The 13,030-nt window shown below is 57.0% G+C and overlaps 5 protein-coding genes across 5 annotated transcripts; 2 read left to right on the forward strand and 3 right to left on the reverse strand.

Annotated features, from left to right (window-relative positions):
- Positions 1 to 1,313: 1,313 nt before the first annotated feature.
- Positions 1,314 to 2,819, reverse strand: CDEST_14421 (Putative CCAAT/enhancer-binding protein C/EBP; the record flags this gene model as incomplete). The annotated part of the gene is made up of 3 exons (XM_062930577.1): positions 1,314 to 1,804; positions 1,932 to 2,239; positions 2,809 to 2,819. The coding sequence occupies 3 exons, from the start codon at positions 2,817 to 2,819 to the stop codon at positions 1,314 to 1,316; spliced, it is 810 nt and encodes a 269-aa protein (XP_062786628.1).
- A 1,015-nt stretch (positions 2,820 to 3,834) lies between these two features.
- CDEST_14422 (uncharacterized protein) lies at positions 3,835 to 5,586 on the forward strand (the record flags this gene model as incomplete). The annotated part of the gene is made up of 1 exon (XM_062930578.1): positions 3,835 to 5,586. One exon carries the CDS (start codon positions 3,835 to 3,837, stop codon positions 5,584 to 5,586), a length of 1,752 nt encoding a protein of 583 aa, XP_062786629.1.
- Positions 5,587 to 6,263: 677 nt separating this feature from the next.
- Positions 6,264 to 8,223, forward strand: CDEST_14423 (Putative NADH:flavin oxidoreductase/NADH oxidase, aldolase-type TIM barrel, NADPH dehydrogenase YqjM). Its single transcript, XM_062930579.1, has 6 exons — positions 6,264 to 6,645; positions 6,717 to 6,785; positions 6,866 to 7,298; positions 7,359 to 7,431; positions 7,492 to 7,522; positions 7,591 to 8,223. The coding sequence occupies exons 1-6, from the start codon at positions 6,463 to 6,465 to the stop codon at positions 8,101 to 8,103; spliced, it is 1,302 nt and encodes a 433-aa protein (XP_062786630.1). The 5' UTR covers positions 6,264 to 6,462; the 3' UTR covers positions 8,104 to 8,223.
- Positions 8,224 to 8,245: 22 nt separating this feature from the next.
- Positions 8,246 to 9,619, reverse strand: CDEST_14424 (uncharacterized protein). Its single transcript, XM_062930580.1, has 3 exons — positions 9,284 to 9,619; positions 8,819 to 9,195; positions 8,246 to 8,730 (listed from the first exon to the last, which is right to left on the reverse strand). Exons 1-3 carry the CDS (start codon positions 9,614 to 9,616, stop codon positions 8,247 to 8,249), a joined length of 1,194 nt encoding a protein of 397 aa, XP_062786631.1. The 5' UTR covers positions 9,617 to 9,619; the 3' UTR covers position 8,246.
- Positions 9,620 to 11,676: 2,057 nt separating this feature from the next.
- Positions 11,677 to 12,191, reverse strand: CDEST_14425 (uncharacterized protein). The gene is made up of 3 exons (XM_062930581.1): positions 12,101 to 12,191; positions 11,988 to 12,045; positions 11,677 to 11,912 (listed from the first exon to the last, which is right to left on the reverse strand). The coding sequence occupies exons 1-3, from the start codon at positions 12,107 to 12,109 to the stop codon at positions 11,734 to 11,736; spliced, it is 246 nt and encodes an 81-aa protein (XP_062786632.1). The 5' UTR covers positions 12,110 to 12,191; the 3' UTR covers positions 11,677 to 11,733.
- Between the last annotated feature and the right edge of the window lie 839 nt (positions 12,192 to 13,030).

Here is a 13,030-nt window from a genome sequence, read left to right on the forward strand (position 1 = left end):
AGTTAATCCGAACAATCTCGCCAGGAGCCAATCTGGAGAAATTTGAGATCTAACCAACCAGTCCATGTGTCGAAAGTACAGATGAAGGGTGGACAGAAAGCATGTAAGGTCAGGGAAGGGATGGGGGGCATGCAGCCCTTTTCGAGTTGGGAACGCAACTCCGCTGTGCATAGATATGCAGAGATATACACAGATGTGCATAGAAGTACAGATTTGTGCAGATTTGTACAGATCCGATTGAACGGTAACTATCATAAGCAGAGCCCCGCCAATCAGTAACATCTGCATAAATGCATACACGCACCGAGACGCCCTTCGGTGTCCTCGCACATTCCCGCGTCCCCATTGGTGGCGCCTTGTCCTGTCGGACTATCGGTGGACAAAAGTATCCGTGGGCCGTGGGGAACGCAGCCCCGCTGCGAACGGCAGGGCGATCAGCGACTGGCTGGCTGGCCGGGTGGGTGGTCAGATCGTGGGCTGAACGCCAAGGGTGACGGCGGGTGGCTCACGATGATTCATCCGCGCTAGCAAGGATTGGTCGGGTACGTCTCTCGCCGCATCTCATAAGAAGGAGAGTGGAGAGTGGAGAGTGGAGAGGTCGGTTGGGATGGTGGTGATAGCCATGGGGGAGGGATGAAACCAAGATTGAGCACGAGCCAGTGGCACACCCATCCTATCGAGGGGGGATCTCAAGAGCCGAGGGTCCTGGGTGACAGACTGAGATGGAGATGTTGTCACTGCGATGAGGGTCGTAGGTTTTATAATTTGTATGTTGATCAACATTACTCGAGAGTCATGTTGAGCCATTTTGATGGACTCGGACGTAATGGTGAGCTGAGAGAAAACAGCAGTCTGGGTACGATAGATAACAGACATACCCCTCTTTGGTGAATTAGTCGGGATACTCAGGGCTCGACTGTTAAGAGGAGGAGGATGGCGTGCTGGATGAGCCATCTGCGGTCGACTGTGAACCATCATGACGGGGGCATAACTGAGCGACAGTATATAAGCCCCGAGAGATAGAACAAAATGGCATGGAGCTCGTGGTATGAATGATACAAGTTCACACGCAACCATCGACTGTCGTGCAAGGTGAGGGTAAGAGATGCTAAGGCAGTATAGGCAAGAAGCGATTGGTAACCATTTCCATTCAAAAAATACATCGCTACATAAAACGACAACAGCACCAGAGACATCGTCTCGACTTGCGTCAAGAACACCCCTTTTCCCCTGCCCCCATCGAATAACAACTCCCCTCGCATGATAACACACACACACACACAGTCCAGATCAGCTGAGCTGGCTCACAGACTTTATTTCTTGGCGTCCGCGCGCATGATGCTCTTGAGGGCTTCGGTCTCGGCCTCCTGGCGCGCGAGGCGGATGCGCAGGTCGTCCCTCTCGCGCGTCATCTCCTTGAGCATGGCCTCGAGCTCGTCGATGCGATCGACCTTCTTCTGGCGGTACTTGCGCGCGGCGATGGTGTTGCGCTGGCGGCGGAGGATCTTGTCGGCGTGGGGCGTGGCGACGTCCGAGTCCCGGCCGTCCGAGGTGTTGGGCGAGGCGCGGGAGGGCGGCAGCAGCGGCGGCGGGGCCCCCGAAGAGACAGCGGCGTAGGCTGCTGCCATGTCCAGGGGCGGAGGCTGGTTCGGGCTGTTGGAGTTGGAGTTGGGGTTGGAGCCGGAGCTGGAGCTGGAGGCGAAGGAGGGATCCAGCTGGGGTGGGAAGAGGTTGTTGGTGTCTGGGAAGGGGTCGGGGAACGTGTCGAAGAGGGTAGGTGGCGAGGTGTCGATGAACGGGAATGCTGGATATATAGTCAGTGGACCTGGTTTAATAGATAGATGGTAGAAGGGGGGGGGGGTTTGTTGACTCATTCGGTGTCGAACGAATCGGTGAACGAATCGGTGAGATGGTAGGTTAAAGTGACTTACGTTGGCCAAGCGAGTTATCGAGGGGACTGGCACCGAGGTGAGGCGTCGCGGAAGCGGGCGACGTCCACGACAGCGTGTCCCAAGGAGACGGGTCAAGAGGGTCGAGAAAAGCGAGGGTGGGATCGAGGACGGACTCCGGGCCAAAGAGCCCAAAGTCCGCACCCGGGAGGCCGGCGGCGGCGGACGACTGTAGTTGGTGATGTTGTTGTTGTTGTTGATGGTGTTGATACTGGAGATCGTCGAGGAGACCGGCCTCGTCGGGCAAAGTTGAACTATCGTGCGCCCAATGCGACAGCCCGTTGCTGGGGCTGGTAGAACATTGTGGCGGTCTGGCGCGTGGCGCCGCTTGCAGTTGCAGTTGCGCCCGGCATGATTGCAGAGTGTAGCGGCCCCGTTAACGAGGGGCCGTTAGATGGCAGTTCAAAGAGTAGAACGGGGGGGGAGGATCTCGGCTTGCGAGAAGTGTGGTGAGGAGGGAAAGAGAGGAAAGGGATGAAGATGGACGCGGGGACGGAAGTGTGTTATATGCACTTTGTGAGATGCTGTGAAAGCCCCCCATGAGATTGGGAAGAGCGGGGGGGATTTGGGGGGGGGGGGGGGGGGGGGGCGGCCGTATGGCCTAGACGCCCGCTGCCCCAACGTTGGCGCTCTCTGTCTCTCTGCCTCTCTCGCGTGCGCTCTCTAACTGCCCGGGCGCGAGCAGTTTTACGACGGCTGCAGTCAGCATACCAGCAGTGACAGCGCGCCAAACCGCATCAGTGAGACAAGCTATGGCGCAAGCAGTACGTACCTACTTGCCTAGGTACTGGGATGTGTGCTGAGGGACGTGCTGGAATCTTGAAAATTAATTTTGGGTACTATGCTCCGGGGTACGTACCCGCTGCTCATCTCGATCCGATGCATGGACCTAGACGCTTGCAACTAGCCGAGCTGCATCAAATCTGCATAAATTTCACAATTCTGATATGCACCAAGCCTGGCTCATCGCACAATCCAGGATCACCACCGCGCGTGATCACTCACAGGCTGAAATGCCTCGCCCGTCGTTGGTTTACTCGCCCCTTGGTCATCTTGATGACAAACGTAACAATAATGTGAAGCTGCCGCGGCCAAAGTACGTCACAATCGCTCTACTTTGTCAAGAAACAACCAGGCGCATCTTCAGCAAATACCGGTCTCTAGACCCCACCATCCCATCTCATCACACCTGTACTGCTGCTGCTGCTGCTGCTTGCTGGCCGATAACCATCTGCTGTTGCTTGCCTTTGCTGCTCAATATAGACAGACCCTCCCGCAGACAGACGAACAGATTCCCGACCTGCAGAACGGTCTGGACAGACCCCTTGCCGAGTCAAAGCCATCGGCGTTTTTACAAGGTTCGAGTCCGAACCCTGCCCGTCCCGTCTGTCGGTACACGGAGCTCATCGGCCGACCGATAGCCTCGCATATCTCTTCCCTCACTCGGATAAACCCTCCCTAACTGCCCCCTCTTCGTCCATCCAGAATGGATCCAGCTCATGCTGCAGATACGGCGTCGACATCAACCGCCTCCGCTCTGTCGCCACGGACTGCTCCTAGCCTGGCCGGGTCCCTTGAGAGCGAGAACGGCACCGGCGTCGGCAGACCACCACCCATCGCCTACCGTCCTCGACACACCCGCACAAGCACCCCCAAAGTGAGGACAGGATGTGTTACCTGTAAGTCTTGTCTCCTCCCCCCCTGTGGTCTGTTCACCCAATCTGGCGTGTTTTGTTGACCTTTTTGTGCTCGCTCCTCTCCACTAGGCAAGTAAGTTTAGTTGCTGGAACTTTGTAAACTCTCACTACCCCCCACGGCTCCCTCATGTAACCATCTTCAAACCAGGAAACGACACATCAAGTGCGATGAGGCCAAGCCCCACTGTATGAACTGCCTCAAGACCCGCGGCATCTGCGACGGATACGCCGTTAAGCCGCGGAAGTCGCGAGCCAAGGCGTCGTCCCGAGTGCAGGTCGAGAGACTCAACCCGGACCGCTCGTGCCATCGCGGAGGCGGCGCCGGAGGCGGCGGCGGCGGTGGCAGCCCGCGTGTGCTCATCCGCGAACCAGACATGAACACACTCGACTTCGCCGACGACATGCAGAGCGTCTACTTTGACGACTGGAACGACCTCGTCCGCGTCTCGCTCGGCGGCGCCCCCTTCTCCCGCACCAAGTTGTGGACGACAACCATGCCCCAGCTCGCCCGCCGGAACCCGGCCCTGCGCCACGCCGCCATCGGCATCGGCGCCATCAGCCGGGCCTTCACGGCCCAGGGCCCCTACATCGTCACGCGCAACTTCACGGCCGTCGCCAACCTGCTGCAGAGCCCGCACTACCAGAACGCCATCATCCACTACTGCCAGGCGCTGCGCCTCCAGGGCCAGGCCGACTTCCAGACCGCCAGCATCCAGGAGGCCGTGCTGCTGTCCATCCTCTTCGTCGCCTTCGAGGCCATGCGCGGCAACCGCCACTCGGCTCTGCAGCACGTCAAGTTCGGCTTCGTCCTGCTGCAGGAGCTGCTGACGAGCGCCGACTCGGAGGAGCGCATCTGGAACCTGGCGCCGGACCCGAGGCAGCTCATCACCGAGGTCCTGGATCTGTACAACCACCTCGACGTCCAGAGCCGCACCGTCCTCAGCGGCCGCGTCAAGGCGAGCCGCTCGCCCGCCTACGAGCTCATCCGCGGCCTCAAGGCGCGCGGCCACACCATCGAGACGTACAGCATGCAGATCCAGCGCTACACGGACCCCGGCGAGGGCCGGACGCCCATGCCGGACGTCTTCCACGACGCCGAGGACGCCTACGCGTGGTGGAAGACGTGCCAGCGGCGCATCGCCAAGCTCGGCCCGCTGCTCCTCAGCGTCGTCGACGACCTGAAGCTCGACGAGGTCGTCGACGAGCAGGGCATCGACCGCATCCTCGAGGCCATGCAGACGCAGCCGGAGCTGCTCGCCTACTGCGAAAAGTCCGCCGCCAGCCTGCAGCAGTGGCGCCGCTCCTTCGAGCCGCTCTACAACAAGACGCTGTCCGACGCGGACGTCGACCGCCGCGAGTACCTCAAGATCCTGCACCTGCGCATGCACTACCTCATCATGTTCCTCCACAGCTTCTTCCCCAAGTACGCCGACGAGGCGACCATCGCCTCCATGACCCCTTACTGCCGCGAGGTCAACGACGTCGTCGAGATCCTGCTGCGCGAGCAGCAGCGCGACTTCCGCTCGGCGGCCCACGTCTTCTCGATGGAGTTCGGGCTCGCGTGGCAGCTGACAGTCGTCGCCATGACGTGCCGCGACCCGCTCGTGCGGGAGAACGCGACGCGCATCCTCGAGGCGTACCCGCGCCGCGAGGGCCTCTGGGACAGCGTGGCGTTCCTGGCGGTGCTGCGTAAGAACCAGGAGCTCGAGGCGGAGAACGCAAAGGGGGGCGGCACGGCGTCGGAGCAGTGGCGGCGGCTGCGCCGGCGGGAGTTTATCTTCGAGGACGCCGGCGCGACCATCATCTTCCGGTCGCTCAAGAAGGACCCCGACACGGGGCAGTGGGAGCTCGTCGAGGAGGCGGCCGAGTTCCGGGGCGAGGCGGAGGGGTTGGAGTGGAAGACGAGGCCGCTGAGCGGGGCAGGCTTCATCATGACATGATGACCCCCCCCCCCCGGGTTAATGAAATGACGCGCTGGCACGTGGTTTCCTTATTCACGTCTGGGCTAAAATATGTCATGTTCCTCTGACGTGTCAAAGTCGTGGACGGACGGCCTCTTCTCCTGGGGCGCGGCTAGGAAACGTTTGAATTGATCGATACCCAACTCTTCCCACAGCTACAAGTGGCAAACAATGCATGTCATCAAATGTTTGCCATTAAGTGTTTTGTCATCAAGTTTGTTGTCATCGAGTGTTCGTCATTAAGTGTGTACGATATTCAGTGTGCTCCGTAAATTCGTGCTCATCTTTGCACCTCGGCCCCTACCGATTGTGACAGCCCCGGAGCGGAATCTATGTTCCGGCCGGCACACGGACCCACATGTCCGGTACATGCCGGGCCTCTGGGATCCCCGAGTAGCGCGGTCCACCCTTTCGAGAATCTTCAGCTGGTTTCTGCTAGTTTGGCTGTGTGGTTCCGTCAGTCTCGGGCCAATGAGCGATCGCATCATTGCCACATCATGACGTCTACACCAATGCTTGTTACGTCGGTTCGCATGTTGTTCGGGGACTTCTGGATCATCAATCTTGGATAAGTCTGCTTACTAGCTCCTCATTATTATTAATTCAGTGTGCTCTCTCTCCCTCATTGATGGTTAAAGCTCGTCATTCTAAAGAGACTAAGACATAAGCCCCAACTTCTCATTCGCATACTTAAGAGTCTTGATTGACGTTTTCCATACAGCATCCAATCAAAGACTAAATCCTTAGTTGCATTTTTCTCTATCGAACACTTTTCCAATCCGTCTCTCACCTGTAACTCAAGCCTTCTCTTGTCCAGCCCTTCTCTTGATAATTGACGCCTTCTCCAACATCGCAATGTCGACCACCCACCACAACATTCAGGAGAAGCCCGATGTGCCCAAAGGCATCGTTAATGAGCCGGCGCCGGGTATTCCCTACTTCACCCCCAAACAAGACCCCCCTGCCGGTACCGCGCTGCTGCCCGAGGGGCAAAAGGACGTTCCCAAGCTCTTCCGTCCCCTGAAGCTGAGAAACTTGGTACGTAGTTGCGGAACCCCCCCCCCGTCACGCCAACAATAACCACCAAAGCACACGCTCACCATCCCCAGGTCCTCCAAAATCGCATCGCGCTGAGTCCCCTGTGCCAATACTCCGCCCAAGATGGCCACTACACCATGGTAAGCTCGAACTATTTTCCAGTCGCAATTAACCTCCTCCGAGGAACGCTGGCTAACACACCTCTCCCTCCCCCCCTTAGTGGCACGACACCCACATGGGAGGCATCATCCAGCGCGGCCCAGGCCTCGCCTGCGTCGAGGCCGCCGCCGTCCAGGCTCGCGGCCGCATCACGCCGCAGGACGTCGGGATCTGGAAGGACAGCCAGATCGAGCCGCTGCGCCGCGTCGTCGAGTTCGCCCACTCCCAGAGCCAGAAGATCATGATTCAGCTCGCCCACGCCGGCCGGAAGGCCAGCACCGTCGCGCCCTGGCTCAGCTCCGGGGACGTCGCCGGCGAGGACCTCGATGGGTGGCCCGAGGACGTGCAGGCGCCCAGCGCCATCGCGTGGAACGAGCACCACGCGCAGCCCAAGGAGATGTCGACGCAGGACATTGAGGAGTTCAAGAAGGCCACTGGGGATGCCGTTCGCAGGGCCGTCAAAGCAGGGTTTGACGCGATTGAGATTCACAACGGTAGGTTCTTGGATTATGTCTTGCAAATCAATCATCGAAAAACTAACACACATCGTACAGCTCACGGCTACCTCTTGCACTCGTTCCTCTCGCCCGTCAGCAACACGAGGACCGACAAGTACGGCGGAAGCTGGTGAGTCCCTTGACCCAAGAATAACCCCCACACTCAGGAACACATCTAACATGATCCCAGGGAGAACCGCGTACGCCTGACCCTGGAGATCGTAAGTCCCCAACTAAACCCCAGACTCACCTTGCCGCACATCATTCTTCCTAACACCCCAACCCACAGGTCGAGCTTGCCCGCTCCATCATCCCCGACACCATGCCCCTCTTCCTCCGCATCAGTGCCACCGACTGGCTCGAGGAGCAGAAGGACATCCCCGCCTCTTGGACCGGCGACGACACCGTCCGCCTCGCCCCGCTCCTCGCCGCCCGCGGCGTCGACCTCCTCGACATCAGCACGGGCGGCAACCACCCCCGCCAGCACCCGCACGTCGGCCCGGCGTACCAGGCGCCCTTCGCCATCAAGGTGAAGGAGGCCGTCGGCTCCGACATGGCCGTGAGCTCCGTGGGCTCCATCGAGAACGCCGAGCTCGCGAACCGGCTGCTGGAGAAGGACGGCCTCGACCTCGTCTTCGTCGGCCGCGGGTTCCAGAAGAACCCCGGCCTCGTGTTCGCCTGGGCGGACGAGCTGGGCGTGCAGGTCAACATGCCGAACCAGATCCGCTGGGGTTTCGGCGGCCGCGGCAAGAAGAGCGGCAGGCCTGCTACCGAGATCCCCGAGCTGATCGGCAAGCTTTAAGATTGGAGCCGAAAGGGATGTGATCATGTGAATCGGTTTTTTTCCTTCTATCCTGGTGTTGATGATAGAGGACTCAGGAAGGGATGGTAATAGATTCTTTGCAAGATAGCAATATAAGACTCAACGAATTTACCTTCTCGCTTTTACTTCGTCGTCTCTTCCGAAATCGTCCACTTCGTCTCGATCCTGATGCCCTCCGCGTTCCCCGGCAACCCCGCCGTCGAGCCTGTATCCGACCCGTCGTCCCCGCCGTCGTCGTCCGTCCCCGGCCGCTTCCTCCGCCTCCGCGACTCGCCGCGCCCGACCGTCGTCGTGAAGGACGCGATCTTCTCGCCGTACATGGTCTCGAGCGGGATCCCGTTCGTCAGGTCCTCCACCAGCCGCTTGTGCCGCCGGCTCGATTGGTCGCTGTCGCCGCCGAGCCGCGACACGTACTCGTCCGTCTCGAAGCGGCGGTGCTTCCAGAAGGCCCAGAGCGGGAGCAGCATCGGCAGGCTGTTGCAGAGGATCGTCAGGTGCGTCTCGAGGACGGTCAGGAAGGTCGTCATGGCGAGGTTCTCCACGACCTCGTCGAGGCTGCGGACGTTCACCATGATAGAGAGCCGCACGATCGACACGATGATGGCGCTGGGAGGGTTTGTCAGGGCTGGTCAGTTCACGTTTACGGGAGATGCATGGTTTTAACCCGTCTTCGGACACGGAACCACAAACTCACATCAGATTCAACAGAAAGACGCCGCTGAGGCCAAACCGCGTCGAGACGCTCACCTTGCGCAGGCTCCAGATCGTGTACAGCGGCACCAGCATGACGAAGCTGTTGACGACGCAGTTGAAAAGTCCCGTCGAGAGAATCGCGGCCTCGTGGTCGCGGCAGATGTCCGGTCTCGTCGCGTGCCACGCGCCGTCGCTGATGTGGCAGATGAGCAGCGTCTCCAGGATGTTGGCGATGCCCCAGAGCAAGACTACCACGAGCGTCAACTTCGTCGCCACGCGCATCGGCCGGCTCGTGAAGACGCGGAGGTAGAAGAAGAGCACGCTCAGCTTCGTCGTCAGGCTGGCCGTCGCGAAGAGGGTCTCGAAGGGGAGGAAGAGCTGAGGGTTGCGTTGACGGTCGAGGTTAGCCGTGTGCCGTTCGGATGGTTTTTTTCCTTTTCTTTTTCGGTCGAGAAGAGAGACTCACGGAATCCATGTAGAGCCAGTTGTCTGACACCTCTGACAAATGGTAGCCCAGCCCTGCTGTCGACCCTGCGGTCGAAGTTAGCCTTTGATACCCGCACAACCCAGCATTGGTCTCCGAGCACAAAAAAGACCCAAGAAAACCCTTACATTTTCCCTGTATCACCAGCAAGCTGATCGCCTGCGGCAGCGCCAGCAGCGTAAAGTAGTCATCCCACCCGAGCTTGGATCCTGCCAGCACGCGGGAGACGACGCGCAGCCCAACCACCGCCGCCGTGAGGAACGCCGCCACCGAGTTGGCGATGAGAAACGCCGCGGCCGCAGTGGGCATCTTCATAGATCTTGTCTTGCCGTCGTTTCGCTGGTCTTGGACATTGGAAAGCTCGCCTCTGAGCCGGCGGACCTTATTTGGTGGACAAGAGAGAAGATCACTTTCCCCCTTCTCCGCTCCCCGCGTGGGCGAGAGAGGGGCGGGAAGGGCGAGGTTTATCAAAGACGGTAATGTTTCCTTGCATTTCGAAGTAGGTGGGCGGCATGCCATTTGTTTGCGGAGTTCCCGCTTCCTCACGATAGGGGCCAATGACTCGCATCATGACCCCTTTCGTTTCCCCCTGATCTCGGCTTTCAGGGATGCTTTTTGGTGGACACCAGATGCTGCTGACTCGGGATGAACTGTTTTGGGCTCGTAAATCCACGGTTCGCCAGACGGTGATTCGGCAGGTCCGTAACTTGGCAGCCCTTCAGCTTCTCGTTGCCTTGCTCGCAGCGGGATGTGGGCGATATCACCCTCACATGCATTTTTACAGGCCCCACAACATACCGACTCGGTCAGCTCAGCCCTCAGTCAGTCCTCGCAACACTTCTCATCATCATCAAACTGATGAGAGAGGGATGGTTTTGTCTCTGTAGCTGTGGGCAAAACAAGTTTCAAGACCTGCTCTACTGTGTAAGAGCAGATGGCTCATCGTAAGCTATCAGCTCCCGCTTTTTGAGGCCCGCCCCGCCCTTTGATGTCGGGAGTCTGAAGTTTAATTAACCTTAAGACAGAGACAATATAATATGAAACGGAAAAAAAGCATGCGTACAAGGGTACAAGTGGATGCTCTGTCAGATCATTCCCTATCCTGTCAAACATCGCCGAAAAGTCATACGCTTAAGGAGCTGCGAGTCGGAAGATGAGATGACGACACCTACCGTTCGGAAAATAGGCTGGGGGTTAAGGGGATTGAATCGTTGGCCGTACCCAATTGTTGTCTTCCCGCGATAGCTATCGTCGTCAACAGTCCGATTCCAGAGTGGGTTGCCCTTTGCGGAACAGACATGCTTCCATCTATTTTTCCATCTCTTAAACAGCCCGGCAGGATCTGGTTGTACTGTTCCCACCTAGTAAGGTGAACGCCTCGAATCTCTACCTGAATCATTCACTTGTCGACGCCGTTTATCATCAGTGTACATTAAATCCCCAGTCTTGTCCTCTCTTCAATTCTTATCGTTGTTGCAAGGCACTGGTGAGCGCAGCTTTGTTCTGTACTCTGGATACGTATTATGCACCTATTCCAACGACTTGTGTGGAATCGAAACAGTTGGAAAGCCTCGTTATGACAAACGGTGCACTCACCAAACATTGTTGTACATTGGCTGCGGGTGATTGAACTTGGTTAGACCCCAAGTGATGATGGCCCTCGAAAGCTTTTTCACAGATGTATGATTAGCTTCTTATATCTGGAAGTACAAAAAAACAAACCAAAAAAAACAACAAAGTAGAGTTCTCTTGGCTATGTTTCATTTTGTCCATGAAGTGAAAAACTGTCCAGTGTACATGTTTGCCGGCCCTCTGTAACCTGATCTCTACAAATAGTGCAGCAACGACAGTGGGAAAACAATCAACGTCTTCACATGGACACAAAGTGGGCGTGCATTGACCTCCCTGCTCAGCCAAAAAATGATCCTCAAGGTCAAAGAGATAGATCTGCGACTTATTCGCGGTGGCACCTTAAGACATTGCCCGTGTTCAGGTTCAAGTCAGTCAGCGGGAGATTCTAGGCAGCGTCAAAAAGGCACCCAGACGACCGTCAGAGACTGAAAGATCGAGTACGAGGCAATAGGGGGCCGGTACAATGCCAGCTCTGAGCAGTTGCGGTGGGGGGTTCTGGAAGGGCTCAACACGATGATGTAGCATCGGGTCTTTTACCCCAGCGACGACAGGGACTTTGAGCCTCTGAAAGAGCTTCGCTGACTTCCAACACAGGATCTGGACGAAACCACGCGTATGGGTCCTTCGATGTAGGCATCAGTCCAACTATCTCCATGGTCCACCCAGAAAACTTCGGTATGATAAGTCGCTTCTATTCAATTTCGCTACGCTTCCATAGGCGTCCGGGTATTCGTTTCATCGCCGTTACTCTTCTCTTTCGACTGCCTGAGACTCTCGAACGTCTCCACCTTATCATCCACTCATTTGTCAAGAGCAGCTTCCTTCTCCTTCGCAGCCTTCTCTGCCGCAAGCGTCTCTTCCCACGTCATCTTCGACTGGCGTGGGGGAGGTTGGCTCTGGCCGTTGCCCTTGGATCGCGGAGGGAGGCCTTCGGCGGGGACACAATCAACTCCACCTGTGTTGGATGCGCGGCTGAGAGCTGGCTCGGATGTTAGTCTACGTGAATACGTCGTATGGACAACAATGGTGGAACTTGGCCTTGATTGACACATACCGGCAGCGTTGGTGGCGTGCAGCATGAACCTGTCGGCCTTGTCGCCCAGTGTACGGAGCTAAACAGTACTGTCAGCATCGAAGTAGGGTTGTAGGACATGCTGGCGATCTTACAAAACCCATCTTGATATCTTGGAGAAGGTGTTCTTTTTGTGTTGTGATACAACGTAGTTTCCGTTCGTTTGTGTGCGTAGTTTATAAGAGGCTTATAAAATGTTGAATTCAGGGCGATACTCGTCTATTTCAAGAGCGCCAATCTCGTCATCGCCTCTAGGGGAAAGGACCTACCCACTAGATTCGCCTTGTGGCTGAGTGAAAATCAACAGACCCAAACAAGGTGATGCATGGAGCCAAATCGGTTGTGGCAGACCGGAAGGCCCAGCTTATGCCAAGATGATTTTGCCGCCAATCCCACGGGGTTTTCGGGGGAACATCTTCTTGGACGTTTGCGAGTTTGGGTTGCTGTGCCATTGGCGGCCCGCGGGAACGAGGCGAAGCTCGTCATGCGAGCTTTTCGAGAGAGCACCATTGGTTGTATGTCATGGGCTGTGATGGGGCGAATAGCGAGGCTTTCTCTCATGTTGTTGGTCGGCCCAGCGTATTGGTGTGTTGATCGATTCGCCCGATGACTGTTGGTCGGGTCTTTCGGGCTCACTTGATGTGCACGTGTCCATACCTCTTGTCATATCATGCAGGGTGACCAGGTAAAAACGATCTCCATTCCCATCAGAATTTCGCTGATGGCTTCAAATCAGGCGTCTCATCACGCGCTCGAAACATGACCTTATTCATGAAGGCCGAGAGGAGATATCACAGCCAGTAAACATTAACAGTCAGATGTCTGATAATGAAGCTGAACAGATTATTTTATATTAAACTTGAGGGAGAAGTGTATGTAATGTCGTTGAAGAGGTAGTAAAGACAATCCCAGACCCTTCCACTCTATGAGCAACTTTCTTTTCTGTTTCAAGAACACAAGGACATTGAAGCGCTTTACATTCCTGAAGGAGTACAGTCCCGCGGTTCTCAAAATCAACCTGTGTA

Source organism: Colletotrichum destructivum, chromosome 10, assembly GCF_034447905.1.
Source record: "Colletotrichum destructivum chromosome 10, complete sequence".
Classification (NCBI taxonomy): Eukaryota; Fungi; Ascomycota; class Sordariomycetes; order Glomerellales; family Glomerellaceae; genus Colletotrichum; species Colletotrichum destructivum.